At 41.6% G+C, this 11,922-nt stretch overlaps 1 protein-coding gene across 4 annotated transcripts in view; it reads left to right on the forward strand.

Moving 5' to 3' along the window:
• Positions 1 to 11,922, forward strand: part of MTMR3 (myotubularin related protein 3) — a 119,557-nt gene that overhangs the window by 23,047 nt on the left and 84,588 nt on the right. For all 4 annotated transcript variants that reach the window (XM_019506732.1, XM_019506733.1, XM_019506735.1 and 1 more), the window contains exon 5: positions 7,142 to 7,224. In XM_019506732.1, the coding sequence (XP_019362277.1) occupies positions 7,142 to 7,224 (83 nt within the window). The remainder of the gene's footprint in view (positions 1 to 7,141; positions 7,225 to 11,922) is intronic.

Genomic DNA, 11,922 nt, shown 5'->3' on the forward strand with positions numbered 1-11,922 from the left:
TACTGCAGCTGTTACTGCAATCCCAGTATGGCTGCTTGAGATCAGCAGTTCATAGAAGAGCCTCACCTGCATCCTGTTTATTGCAGCTGTACTGCCTTGTCCACCCTGCTGACAGCAGAAAATGGTGTGGTCTGGGACTTGCATCCCAGAAGATTACCTTGCAGCAGATCATAGGTTGGCATCTTAAGGCCCACAGGTCAGATAAGGCCAGTGAAGTGATTAGATCTGGACTGCGAACTTCCAGTGTAGTCCATGGGGATATCAGTGGCATTCAGCTCATCCTGGCACATCCCTCTGCATTGTGCCACCAATCCCTTCCTCAGCCCTCCTTACTACTCTTATTCCCTATGGCAGGTGCTGCTCAGCTGTGCTGCCTTACTTGCCCTGTCCACTGCTGCTGGGGACAAGAACTGGCAGTGGAGGCAATGGCATGCAAAAGGATGCAGCTTGGATGCTGCCAAGGGAAGGAGTAGCCAATGGTGGCAGAGGGGATTGGTGGCCTGCAGTGGCAACTGAGTCACAACTGGCATCCCACCATTTATAAAAAGGTTGCTGCTCCCTGAACTAGATGATCATCTTGGGTCGTCTTTTCTTGTTGTATGGCTTGGGATGTGTAGCACATGTTCAGTGAGCTCTCTAAGCTCACCAGTTTATCAGTGCAGCTGAGGCTGAAGCCTGGTTGTATGGCTTCAGAACCCAGGGGATGAATGCCACTCACCTCCCCATCCTCTTGCCTGCCACTGAATTTGGTAGGAGAAAAGTGGGGGTAAGCAATAGTGGCATCCATCTCCTGAATTCCAGTCTTGCCAGTGCAGGTTCTGGCCTCAGCTGTGCATTGCACAACAAAAGGGGTGTACCTCCATCTACCCCTGTATGGCTTGATTTTACCACGTGGTGATACAAAATAGCTCCTCTGCATGGAAGAGTCTAGCTCAGAATTTTACCAAAGATTGCACATATCTAACGCCAGTTGATACGCTTTCCATTTAAAAAAAAAAAAAAAAAAGATTCAAGTGCCCTTTGATTTTTAAAAAAATCATTTTTTAGTGAAAAACACATTTTTATAGACAATGTCAAACATTTCTTTAAATTAAATGATGGGTCTGGTTGGTTCATGGCACTGATAATAGGAAATAATCCTTTCACTTCTAGTTCACCATTTGAATTCCAACATAACATCTGAAAATAATTAGTAATGGAAAGCTATTTTGTGTCATGCAAAATGATGGGTGGTCTGGCCATTTCCTAGTAGATTGCTCTACATATTATTAAAAACATTACCATGGTCTGACACCAATTTACAGTCTCAGCAAAAGAGCCTGTAGCTGAAACCCTAGAGCTTAGAGAACACATAGAAACATAAAAATGTTCATAAAAATGGCCAGTGAATCAGGATTGGGGTACCTCATGAAAAGTATGTGAATGCTTTTGCCACCTCTGCCTTCCTGCGAATAAAAATATTTCATTTTTCAAGGGAAGTCAATTTAGCATTTTTGTTCAGTAATATTTAAAGTTTTCCTTTTAATGAAACATTTATTGGTTATAGTCAGCAATCGGTATGTAAACTTACGATGGTGTTTCCACATATATTTTGCCTCAATGACAATTACATCTGATCTGTTCAGTGCACAAGTTCAGTGCCCTCAGAACTGGAAATTCTAGCTGATACTTCAAGTGATGATAGTTCTGTTTCATGTATCATCAGTAAGCATAAGGATTCAGATTAAATTTATCATTACATATAAGAGGTAGAATAGAATACAGCTTGTACTCCTGCAACAGTATTTTGTCTTCACTACTAGCTGAATGTATGCTTGTTTGTATCTTTACTTTGGTTTGGCAGGACATGGAGGACCTGTGAGGGATAAAAAATATATGAAGTAATTAAGTGCCATTTTTACAGTGTTGTAATTTGGAATAACACTTCAGCCATAGCTGCGCACAATTGATGTTTCAGTAACTTAAACATATACCGAGTACTGTTGACCCAACTTACCTCAATTCTTTCTTATTGCTTTCATGGCAAGGAAGAATTTAAAGAACTCGTAACAAAAAAGAAAACCCTTTTCATAACTTGTAGAGGTTTATTAAGTTGTTAACTATATTTTAATTGTATTGAGTGTGCTGCATATTTCAACTTGTGTAAGAATTAGTGTCCTAAATGAGATGTTAGTATGCGGAACAAGCTAACAACCTGCCCACCCCATTGAAGAGGGATACTGTGTGTAAGGAAAGAAGATCTCTTGCATAAGTACCTTCTTATAGTGTGTTATGTTGGATGCAGTATTTTTTTTAATGGAATGAATTCCAGAGCCTAATTCTGCAGCTGCTTCAGGCAAACAACTTTTATTGAAGTAAGTGGGAGCTGTTCCCAGCAGCAGCCATAGAACTGGGCTTCCTGAGAATGCAATATGCATGTCAATTACTTGCACTTCAGCAAGGGCAGCTGTGTGGAGGAGATGGAATCCAGTTAAAAAATGCCCAAATCCAGTCTTTGGTTTTTTATCTTAACCTTGTTTTTTGTTTACAATTTAATAGACTGTCTGTCAATCCGATGCTTGTGAAATCTCAGTAAGTAGCACAATGCTGCTAGATCACTTGCTGCACCTGTGCTTGGAACAAAACAGAGTGTTGATGATGCTCACCTTGCAACACAGCATAAAATGGCTGTACGCATGAGTCCTTTCACTGGATAAATTAATAGTTTAGCATAGCAGTAGGAACATGGTGGTTTAAGTGGAAAAAGAAAAGACCCAACAGACCATGCATAAGCTGATGGAATTGTGACTTTCAAAAGTGTTGACTTAAATTCATCCAAGGGATAATTTGTAAATCCAACAATGGCACTTTGAGTGCACATCTGAACTTGAATTCCCAGGCCGATCTCTCTTGATTGGCTCTTAAGGAAAGAATTGAACTACAGCAGCTGGGAACTGTTTCTTTCTCACTGTTTTTTCCTCCTGTAACCTAGTTTGCCTAGTTTGTTGTAGAGGAGTATAATTTCAGTGTACTTAGGGAACCAAAACTTGCATTTAAACCTCTTCCAAATGGCTTTTCCATCTATAGTAGATTTGGGGTATAGGGCAAGAGAAGAGTAGTAATGGAAAGATGGGAAATGTTTTCTAGCTTTAATTATTGTCTAAGTCTGTGTGAGCTTTCCCTCACTTGACCTTTACTTGAAAGTTGGTTCAGTTGGTGTCTTCAAATTTTCTTCTCCTACTTATATATCACCATTTGGTTTCCCAAGAGAGAACTCCTACAATGCCATTAAACCAAAGCCAGCTTCAGAAACTCAAGAGAAATAACTTTGTTTAATTTGAAAATGTTCGCTAGAGTTCTAAAATATTGTCAGTGTTTAAAAGAAGATAAACAGAAACAACGAGAGCATGATGCTGCAGTACCTTTTGCAATATGATATTGTTGGCGTTTGGTATCAATGCACGTTTACTTTAAAGAAAAATAAAAATGATTGCATCTCCACTGCTTTATTTAGCTAGATATCATTGTATAGTGAACTGCCTGCTTATATAACTGATGGCTCTTTGAAGAGAAGACTAACCTCATTGAGTGTGTCTGATTTGCTGTGTGCTTCAGCATGAAAAAAAAACTTGATGGAAATGGAAGGTCAACTTCAGGAAAGAATGGGAGAATGAGGAAAGATAATTTGGCATGGAACAGTTTTCTAGGAAAAAGAATATAGGAGATGGGGAAAGGGGATTGAAAAGTAGATGTAGGTGGAAGAGAACTAGAGGATAGATTATAGAGAAAGAGAAGAAAATGAGTGATATGAAGGGCTGCTTGAAAGAACAGATGCCAGATTGCATAGAAAAATATTGGGAGATCAATGTTAAAACTAAAGATTGTTGACGGAAGAGTGTGGCTGCTGGAGAAAGGGTGAGTTGGAGAGGGGTAGAACAGAAGGATGGCCTTGAAATAGGTGACAAATACTGTAGAGCTACTCTCAGAAGCAGAGGAAGGAGGAATTGTGGGTAAGGAGAGTATTGTGAGTTGGAGAGGGAATGGGATGTAGTACAGGGACGCAGTAACTTGTCTATTCTAGATGGGGTTTGGAAGGAAGGTCTCGAAAGAAGGGAGGAACAGGAGCTGAGAAGAACTGAGAAGAAATCACCTAGACTAAACTCTTTCATTCAAGGAAATGTTTTCTTCTTTGCCATAATGCCATATAGGTTTATGGTGCCTTATGAGTAATTCATTGTAAATGAGGCTAATTTGGAAGGAAGGACTTTAAAAAACGACTCCATTACAAAATGGAGGAGGCTTCTTCCATTGCACATCCACATTATTCTCATAACTTATTAAATGTAATTTTCAGAACCTTTCTGGCCTGCATGTTTAAATCAGTGGGAGAATAAGTGGAAAAGATCATTATTTTAAGCAAGAGAAACAGCTGTGGCAACAATACAAATTATCTCTCTATCATTCTTATCTGACCTCCGTTACTATCATACCTGAGCCCTTCACAGTCTTAGTGTACTTCACAACCCCCATCAAAGAAAGAGGTCTGTTTTTCCATTTTAGATAGGGAACTAAGACAGAGAGATTAAGGACTAGATGAACTTTAGCATCCATAAAGTAAACTCTGCGACACCTTGGTACTGCAGTGCCAAACTTTTAGGTAGTGCCCCAGAGTGGAACTTAGAACCCAGTGTTTAACACTTAGGTGCCCTATAAAATAAATAAGAAGGGCAATTCAAAAAATCCACATGCTGCCTGAGGAGCTGGCCAGAGCTAGCCAGAATGAAATGATAATTTCAGCAGTACCTCTGAACTCCTTCCTTCTCAGAAACAGAGGCACCTGAGTCAGCCCTATGACTATTGAATGTAAAATATGTAAAAGTAAGACAGGAACATAAGACAGGAACCAAAAACATTTCCTTCCCAGCTCAGTGCCCTAGCAATTAGGATTCAGCATCAGATTCCTGCCTGAGCTCCCCTTTTCTCTCCCAACTAATCTGTTATTCTTTGTTGCATACTAGCATAGCTTCAGCAGGAGGGATGGAGAAGATTCCCACCCAGGCTAACTTATATTGTGTTTGGGTAGGTTGGTGTTGTAAGCACAATCTCTCTTTGGCTAAGGAAGACATTGAACCCCAGCCTCCTACTTGCTGGGTGAGTCTAACTAATAAGCTGTTATGTAATGGTTAAGCACCATTACAAGTATTTTAAAAAGAAAGGAGCCAAGGCTGCTTTTTTGGTGGGTCTCAGTCCCTATAGTGTGTATTATGTGTGCTTGGAGGGTGGCTGCTGTATTAGGTCGCTCAGGAAACTTGAATAAAAAACTGCTGAATACCTGTATCTCAGTTGGTCTTAAGCCTTAGTCAAGTGCCAAGCTGCTTAGACTGGGGCAGTTGTGGATATGTACAGAAGCTTCTCGGCCTCTTCTGGGCTCAGATTAAGCATAGTCCTATGCTTGCCTGGCAAGGAAACACTGTGACCACTGAGGTGGTCTTCCTAGTCTCACCCAGGGAAGACCGCTCTCTTGGCACGGAGATGGTACCTGCCAAGGTAATGTATAGTGTACCTCTCACTTAGCTGCTGGAGTGGGAAGGTCTTGGCTTTATGCCCACTTTATGGAAAGGCAAGACTCCTCCCTAGCTTGCTCCTGTGGCCTTATGGCTGAGGGCAAGCAAAACTTCTTGGGGGGCATCTGAACCCCAAGCCTCCAGGCTTAGGCTTGGGCCTGCAAGTAGGATGCCCACCAAAGGTTTTGGAAATATTTGAAGCCCCAGATGGGGGTGGAGGATGTTTGCTGGTAGTAAGGCCACTTATGGTTCTGGACTGACTCACAGATTTGGAATTTGTTTTGGCTAATTTGGCTTGGAATATGGAAAATGTAATTTAAAAAAATGTGCAGCAGCAGAACCCTTTATACCTACTGAACTTTCAAATCAAGAGGGAGGTGCCTTAGGAGTTTAGCTGCCTCAAAGGTTATGTAGTAGCTGAGCTGGGTTTTTAGGATCAGAATTTTGGATATAAGTTTTTGAGTTCCATGTAAGTCCTGCTTTAGATGCTGTAAGTCCTTTATTGGATCTGTCTCTAAATAAATTGCACTAGGTCACCTAGGAAACCTGTGGCAGGGCAAGGAATTAAATCCAGGTCTCTCCCAAGCCCTAGGTTAACACCCTAATCACTGGACCATCCATCTCTTATGAGGTGAAAATAATAGGGCATTTTACAGTTTCACTCACAAGCTTTCCATTCGGAGATCTCAGTGGGTGAGATCTGCTTGCTTTCCTGTAATATTTCATATACTTTTACATATTTTAATATAATTTTATTATACTTCAAGTTTGTTTGTTAAATTCCTTAATTGCATTTTGTAGCTAGGCAATTGTATACTGAACAGTTGAACACTAGCATTTATCCACAATTTCTATTTGAGAAGGAAAGCATGTGGCTATCCTAAGAAAGATCCCAAATTATTAGGCTGGTCTAAATGGAGCCCTAATATTTTCATCCTATGCTCTCTTATTTTCCATCTTTACATCTTGCACACTTTATCCTATCAAGCTGCTGCTTGTTATGTACAAAATAATGCTACAAGCTAATGTTACTTCAGAATTTAGCATACTTAAGCAAGGGTCTTGAGGCTAATCTCATAAAGACCCAGTGATTGTTCTTTAAAAATAATATGGAGTACTTTACATACAACAAGCATCTAGAACATAGCTGCCTATTAAAGGGACTTGCCACTCTAACACCAATTTGCATTTCAATTTTCAGCACCAGTGTTTATATTTATAGTCCCTAAAGCCCCAAGTAAAGGACCAATATGAAGGAAACAAGTTATTTCCTTAAGAATGGAGCTTGTGGCTTTCTTTTCTTATCTTTGCCTACGCACATGTTCCCTCTCCTTCAGTGTTCTCCATGATATAACGTGGTTTCAGCTGTTTTCATGTGAACTTATACAGTTCTTTGGCTGAAGAAAAAATGGAGTGAAGAATTTAGCTCTATTTATAGAGTAGTTCACTACCTCATTGCTGTAGAAGTTATGTTTGTAGGTCTCTCTCTCTCTGTCTTCTCTTTTCATATAGGCCTCTAATAAACATTTGTGGGACATGGTAAAAACGACATGGTCATTACTTCTTGGAATAAATTTATTTAATCTTTTTAATTACAGGTTCCATTACAGCTTATAGAAAATGTTGAATGCCGGGATATCTTTCAGCTTCATTTGACTTGCAAAGACTGCAAAGTTATCAGGTATGTGCAGGCTGTTCTGTAAGGTGGAAAGGTAACTTCATCCCAGAGAAAATGAAATCTAAGTACGAGGTAACCCTGCATTTCCACAAGCTGTGGATGGCTGTGACATTTTATGGAAAATATTTTCTTCCATTTTTGCATACATTTTTTCAGAGAAAGATTGTCTTCTGTATATTGTAGCTGGACATTTTTTAAAGAAGGGTAGGTATTGGGTCTGCACTCCTCTTTGTTACAGTTCAGAATAGTGGACGTTATTTCTTTATAGATGTCTTTCTAGTGCTGGAAACTGGACAGACCTTGGGTAGCAGAGATTTTGTAACCCTATTTGGCAATACATGTTTTCAATTATTTTGAAATCAATTTCACTCTTATTTCATTCATTAGTAAGAAGGGACCATATCTCTTTATTCAAACATTTGCTGGCAATACATTTTTTACAATAGAATGAAGTTCAACCCTACTGGAGAAGATTCAATATGTAAACTGTTTCCTAATATATAGCATTGTGATGGGGACTAATTTGATTTTATAGGTCATGCTTTGTTGTTCAGTTTGGTTTTATAGGTCTTAGTTTGTTGTTCAACCTGTATTAAATATCTAAAAAATGGAGTGGATACATGGCACAGCCCTGCAACACAGTAAATTACTTAAATCCAGAGTAAAGTTCCCCCTTGAAAAAGGTGTAGTAACTTTACTATGTGGGAAAATTACTATGTAGGAGGTGTCCTGTGTCTGCTCCTCTATTCATTTTCATCCCAGGGTAGACCTTTGCTGGCTTCCCTGCCACCGAATGGTCAGGTACTGTAATACCACCTACAGCAGGCAGATAGCTTTATACTATGGAAAGATGTTGCACTGAAGCACTTCAAATATAGTTGTACTTTGAAGTGCTTCAAAAATGGAGGACTTTGTATGTACGTAGACTAACAGCATGGAACTGCATCCTTCTGACTGGAACGCTTCAAAATTGCCATTGCTCCATGCAGTAGCACACTCTGGTTTCACTCCCCCAGCAGAGCTGAGCCAACTGTCAGCAAGTACTTTCCCATGTACTCGCCTCCACTCCTCTGGAATGGCCTTCTCCTCTCCAAAATCAGCAGTGGCCACTTCAGGAGGCTGGAGGCAGAGCAGACAGAAGAACATTTAGGGTGCTGACAGATAAAAGCGCCAAAAAGCCCTGCTGAAGCACACAGTCGACACAGAAGTTGACCTGGATCTCTTCAGCCTCCACAAGAGAAGACTGAGAAGTGATCTTGTGGCTGCCTACAAATTCATCAGGGCCCCAGGCACAGCAAAGAATAGGAGATGCTCTGTTTACCATGGCATCCCTTTGAGTAACTTGGAACCACGGCCACAAACTGATGGAGAGCCGATTTAGGTTAGGCATCAGGAAGAACTTCTTTACAGTAAGGGTTGCCAGAATCTAGAATGGGCTTTCAAGGGAGGTGGTGATCCCCACTACCTTGGAGGTCTTTAAGAGGAGGCTAGACATGCACCTGGCTGGGATCATCTCACCATTCAATCTGACCCAAACATCTATGAATCTGTGAATGAAAGTTTGGCAAGCCGGGTCAAACTAATGCGATGCCTCTTCTGTGTGGGGGGTACCAACCTTAAAGTAAAGCATTGTTTTGTTTTGGGTTTTTTCACATCTGTAAGCAGCCTTATTGATGGTCTGCTCCATTCTCCCTCCCTCCCCTTTTGCACAGGGGTCAAAGCAGAGCACTGTGGCATACTGGAGGACTGAGACCTCCCTGTCACACTCCATAGAGCTTGCACATGTAACAGGAAGTACTTACTTTTGAAGTGCTTCCAAGCAGTAGCTGTCTCCTCCAAGATTATTTTGGATCACTTCTGTCACTTTCAGAGTGCTTCAAAGAATGTATGCGTTTGTCCCCTCACTCTTTGAAGCACTTCAAAGGTAATTGAAGCATTTCAAATGTTGCGTGTCTCCACTCTTCAAGAGCTAGTTGTTTATCATAGATTCATAGATGTTAGGGTCGGAAGGAACCTCAATAGATCATCGAGTCTGACCCCCTGCATAGGCAGGAAAGAGTGCTGGGTTCAGATGACCCCAGCCAGATGCCCATCCAACCTCCTCTTGAAGACCCCCAGGGTAGGGGAGAACACCACCTCCCTTGGGAGCCCATTCCAGACCTTGGCCACTAACTGCGAAGAAGTTCCTCCTAATGTCCAGTCTAAATCTGCTCTCTGCTAGCTTATGGCCATTATTTCTCGAGACCCCCAGGGGCGCCTTGGTGAGTAGAGCTGCACCAATTCCCTTCTGTGCCCCCGTGATGAATTTATAGGCAGCCACAAGGTCACCTCTCAACCTTGTCTTGCGGAGGCTGAAGAGGTCCAGGTGCCTTAATCTCTCCTCATGGGGCTTGGCCTGCAAGCCATTAACCATATGAGTAGCCCTTCTCTGGACCCTCTCCAGGTTATCCACATCCCTCTTATTCCAACTGCAGTCTGACCAGTACCCAATAGAGGGGAAGTATCACCTCCTTGGTTCTGTTTGTCATGCATCTGCTGATGCATGATAAAGTGCAGTTAGCTATTCTGATGACTTCGTCACACTGACAACTCATGTTCATCTTGGAGTCCACTAGGACTCCAAGATCCCTTTCTGCTTCCGTGCTGCCAAGCAGGTCATTTCCTAGGCAGTAGGTGTGCTGGACATTTTTCCTCCCTAGGTGCAGCACTTTGCATTTCTCCTTGTTAAATTGCATTCTGTTGTTTTCTGCCCATCTGTCCAACTTGTTCAGGTCTGCCTGTCCAGGTCCCTGCCCTCTGGTGCGTCCACTTCTCCCCACAGTTTTGTATCATCCGCAAACTTGGACAGAGTACACTTCACTCCCTTGTCCATATCACTGATGAAGACATTGAAGAGTATCGGTCCAAGGACCGAGCCCTGTGGAACCCCACTACCCACTCCCTTCCAGGTTGATACCAACCCATCTACTACCACTCTCTGGGTATGACTCTCTAGCCAATTTGCCACCCACCAGACTGTGTAATCATCCAAGTCACAGGCACTTAACTTGTTCACCAGTATGGGGTGGGATACCATATCAAAGGCCTTCCTGAAGTCTAAGTAAACGATATCAACCCCTACTCCTGTGTCGAGGTGTTTTGTAACCTGGTCATAAAAAGAGACTAGATTAGTCAGGCATGATCTACCTTTTACGAACCCATGCTGGTTTCCCCTCAGCATAATTTTTCCTGCTGGGCTCTCACATATATGAGCCTTAATAATCTTTTCAAAGACTTTTCCAAGGATGGAGGTGAGACTGACTGGCTTATAGTTGCCTGGATCCTCCTTCCTCCCCTTCTTGAAAATAGGGACCACATTGGCCCTTTTCCAGTCCTCCGGGACCTGTCCTGTGCACCATGAGTGCTCAAATATTCTTGCCAGTGGCTGTGCAATGATATCAGCCAGTGCCTTCAGTACCCTCGGATGGAGCTCATCCGGGCCTGCCGACTTAAACACATCCAGTCCTTCCAAGTGACTCTGCAACATCCCAGGGTCAACGCTTGGTAGTCTGGCACCCAGCTGTTGCCTCTCTACAATCCCATTGTGAGACTTGTTATCTGTTTCTTAACATGGAGTAAATTTATTGTAGTGAAAATACAGGGTAAATTAAATTGTGTATTTGTCATGGGAAAGAACTTCTTTATTTGGAATTTTAATGTTGAAATTGAAATAACATTCTTGTAAAACTGGTATTAAATTATTTCAGAGTGTATACATTTCAGAACTCAGAAAGCAAATTTAAAGGTATTAATTAATTTAGTAGAGACATGCTGTTGATATCAATGAATGCAGTTAAAATTTAATCTGCATAGAAGAGAGACCCCAAGAAAATGCTAACTCCTGTACTTTGGGACCATCATAGACACTGTGTTTTAAGGCATAGATACCATATTAACAAAGTGATTACACACAAAAATAAGTGTAAGCATCTTAGAAATTTGTCCAAGTGACATAATCAAGAATGTGAGCAAACTGTATTTCACTGTGCTTGTTTCGAGCATTATTCCATAATGCGAAGGTAACTGCTTGGAAAAGGCTTGCTGCTGTTGTGAATTTGAGATGCTGTTTGGCAGGCTAGTGTCTCTTGTGGACAGGACCTGCTTGTTAATTTTCACGTGCTGTTTCTTTTCTGCTGTCATAGTGACAAAAAGCTCAAATGACAAAAATATTTTTTTATGCTTCCACTGAAGTAAAATACAAATAAGGCAAGAAACAGCTTAGGATGTGAGCGAGGGAGAGAAAATTAGGGCTGCAGACACCAGGGTTTGGCCATGTTGGCTTCAAGTAAGTACATTTGTCAGGGGGAGTATTTCCCCATGTTCAATCAGAAAATGTATTACTGTTTGTGGGGCTGAAGAAGGCCAGCTCAAAGGAGGTGGCTGCACCTTTTTTGGAAAGGAAAGGCATCTGAAAAGAAGCATATTCACTGGGTTGGCTTTGCCATAAAGAACAAGATTGTCAGCCAGCTTTCAGAACTCCCTGTGGACATTAACGAATGCCTTGTGACTCTTGCCTCAAGCTCAGTAACAACCTGTATGCTACGGTCATAATCAGCAGGGATCCAGGTTTTCCCTGATTTAAAAAAAAAAATTGCAGATTCTCTGATAAAGCCCCCAAATCCATTATTAAAATGAAAGCCCCCCCCCCCGAGCCCTGCTCGT

The sequence above is a fragment of the Gavialis gangeticus genome, unplaced genomic scaffold, assembly GCF_001723915.1.
Source record: "Gavialis gangeticus isolate Ggan-Ray unplaced genomic scaffold, GavGan_comp1, whole genome shotgun sequence".
NCBI lineage: Eukaryota > Metazoa > Chordata > Crocodylia > Gavialidae > Gavialis > Gavialis gangeticus.